Source organism: Etheostoma spectabile, unplaced genomic scaffold, assembly GCF_008692095.1.
Source record: "Etheostoma spectabile isolate EspeVRDwgs_2016 unplaced genomic scaffold, UIUC_Espe_1.0 scaffold280, whole genome shotgun sequence".
Lineage (NCBI taxonomy): Eukaryota > Metazoa > Chordata > Actinopteri > Perciformes > Percidae > Etheostoma > Etheostoma spectabile.
Genome location: NW_022605578.1, coordinates 165,205 through 165,970, shown reverse-complemented (window position 1 = coordinate 165,970; position 766 = coordinate 165,205). Strand labels below are relative to the sequence as shown.

The following is a 766-nucleotide window of genomic DNA, read 5'->3' as shown; positions in this document are numbered from 1 at the left end:
TCTCTCTCTCTCTCTCTCTCTCTCTCTCTCTCTCTCTCTCTAGCTACCAGATGTCGAGTGTTGAAGCAGCTGCGAGTAGAAAGTGCCCCCATAGTGAACAGGTTTGATTACGCTCAGTGTAAGAAGCTGGACATGGAACAGGTCCTGGATCAGATACTAAGAATGCCTCCTGAGAGGAACCGCATCATCTACATGCGCCCTATGCACCAGGTTGGTAACCTGCAATGTCATCTCTGTTTAGTTTAGTTTTTTACACGGGATCCTAACCACGGGTGTATCTTGACCCGGATACCACACAGCCTCGCAGAGTTACTGACCATGGGTCTCAGGGACCTCCATCATAAAAGAGACTGTCCTGTCTGTGGAAACATTAAACTGCAAACAAGCTCAGATATACTCTTTCTATCTAAGTGTAGAATTATATTTAGGAATAAAAAAGAGAAATACATTCAGAACAACAGAAGCAATTACTGTATTTACCGTATAAACAACAGTTTCTATTTTTATACATAGACAATAACACAGACTAATCCTTTAAAGGTGCTGTAGGTATTGCGAAGATCAAGAACTTAGCCAAAAAATTTGAACATGGACAACTTCTCAGTCCCTCCCTCCTAAGCCCCTCTCCCCACAAGGGACAATGGATGCTGTGCATGATCAGTAGTTGGGCTCGTTGGAGAGGAGCTAGGTCTGATCAGAATCCATCGCCCCCCATTGCATGCTGGTTAGATTTGTGTCCGACTTGATCCCGACTTGCTCTGACGTC

At 44.5% G+C, this 766-nt stretch overlaps 1 protein-coding gene and 1 long non-coding RNA gene across 4 annotated transcripts in view; one reads left to right on the top strand and one right to left on the bottom strand.

Annotated features, from left to right (window-relative positions):
- The window catches only part of LOC116685983 (uncharacterized), a 21,504-nt gene that overhangs the window by 7,931 nt on the left and 12,807 nt on the right, over window positions 1-766 (bottom strand). The gene's annotated exons all lie outside the window — the stretch shown is intronic.
- Window positions 1-766, top strand: part of LOC116685978 (F-box only protein 38) — a 33,856-nt gene that overhangs the window by 24,624 nt on the left and 8,466 nt on the right. For all 3 annotated transcript variants that reach the window (XM_032510914.1, XM_032510913.1, XM_032510912.1), the window contains one exon: window positions 44-210. In XM_032510914.1, coding sequence (XP_032366805.1) covers window positions 44-210 — 167 coding nt within the window. The remainder of the gene's footprint in view (window positions 1-43; window positions 211-766) is intronic.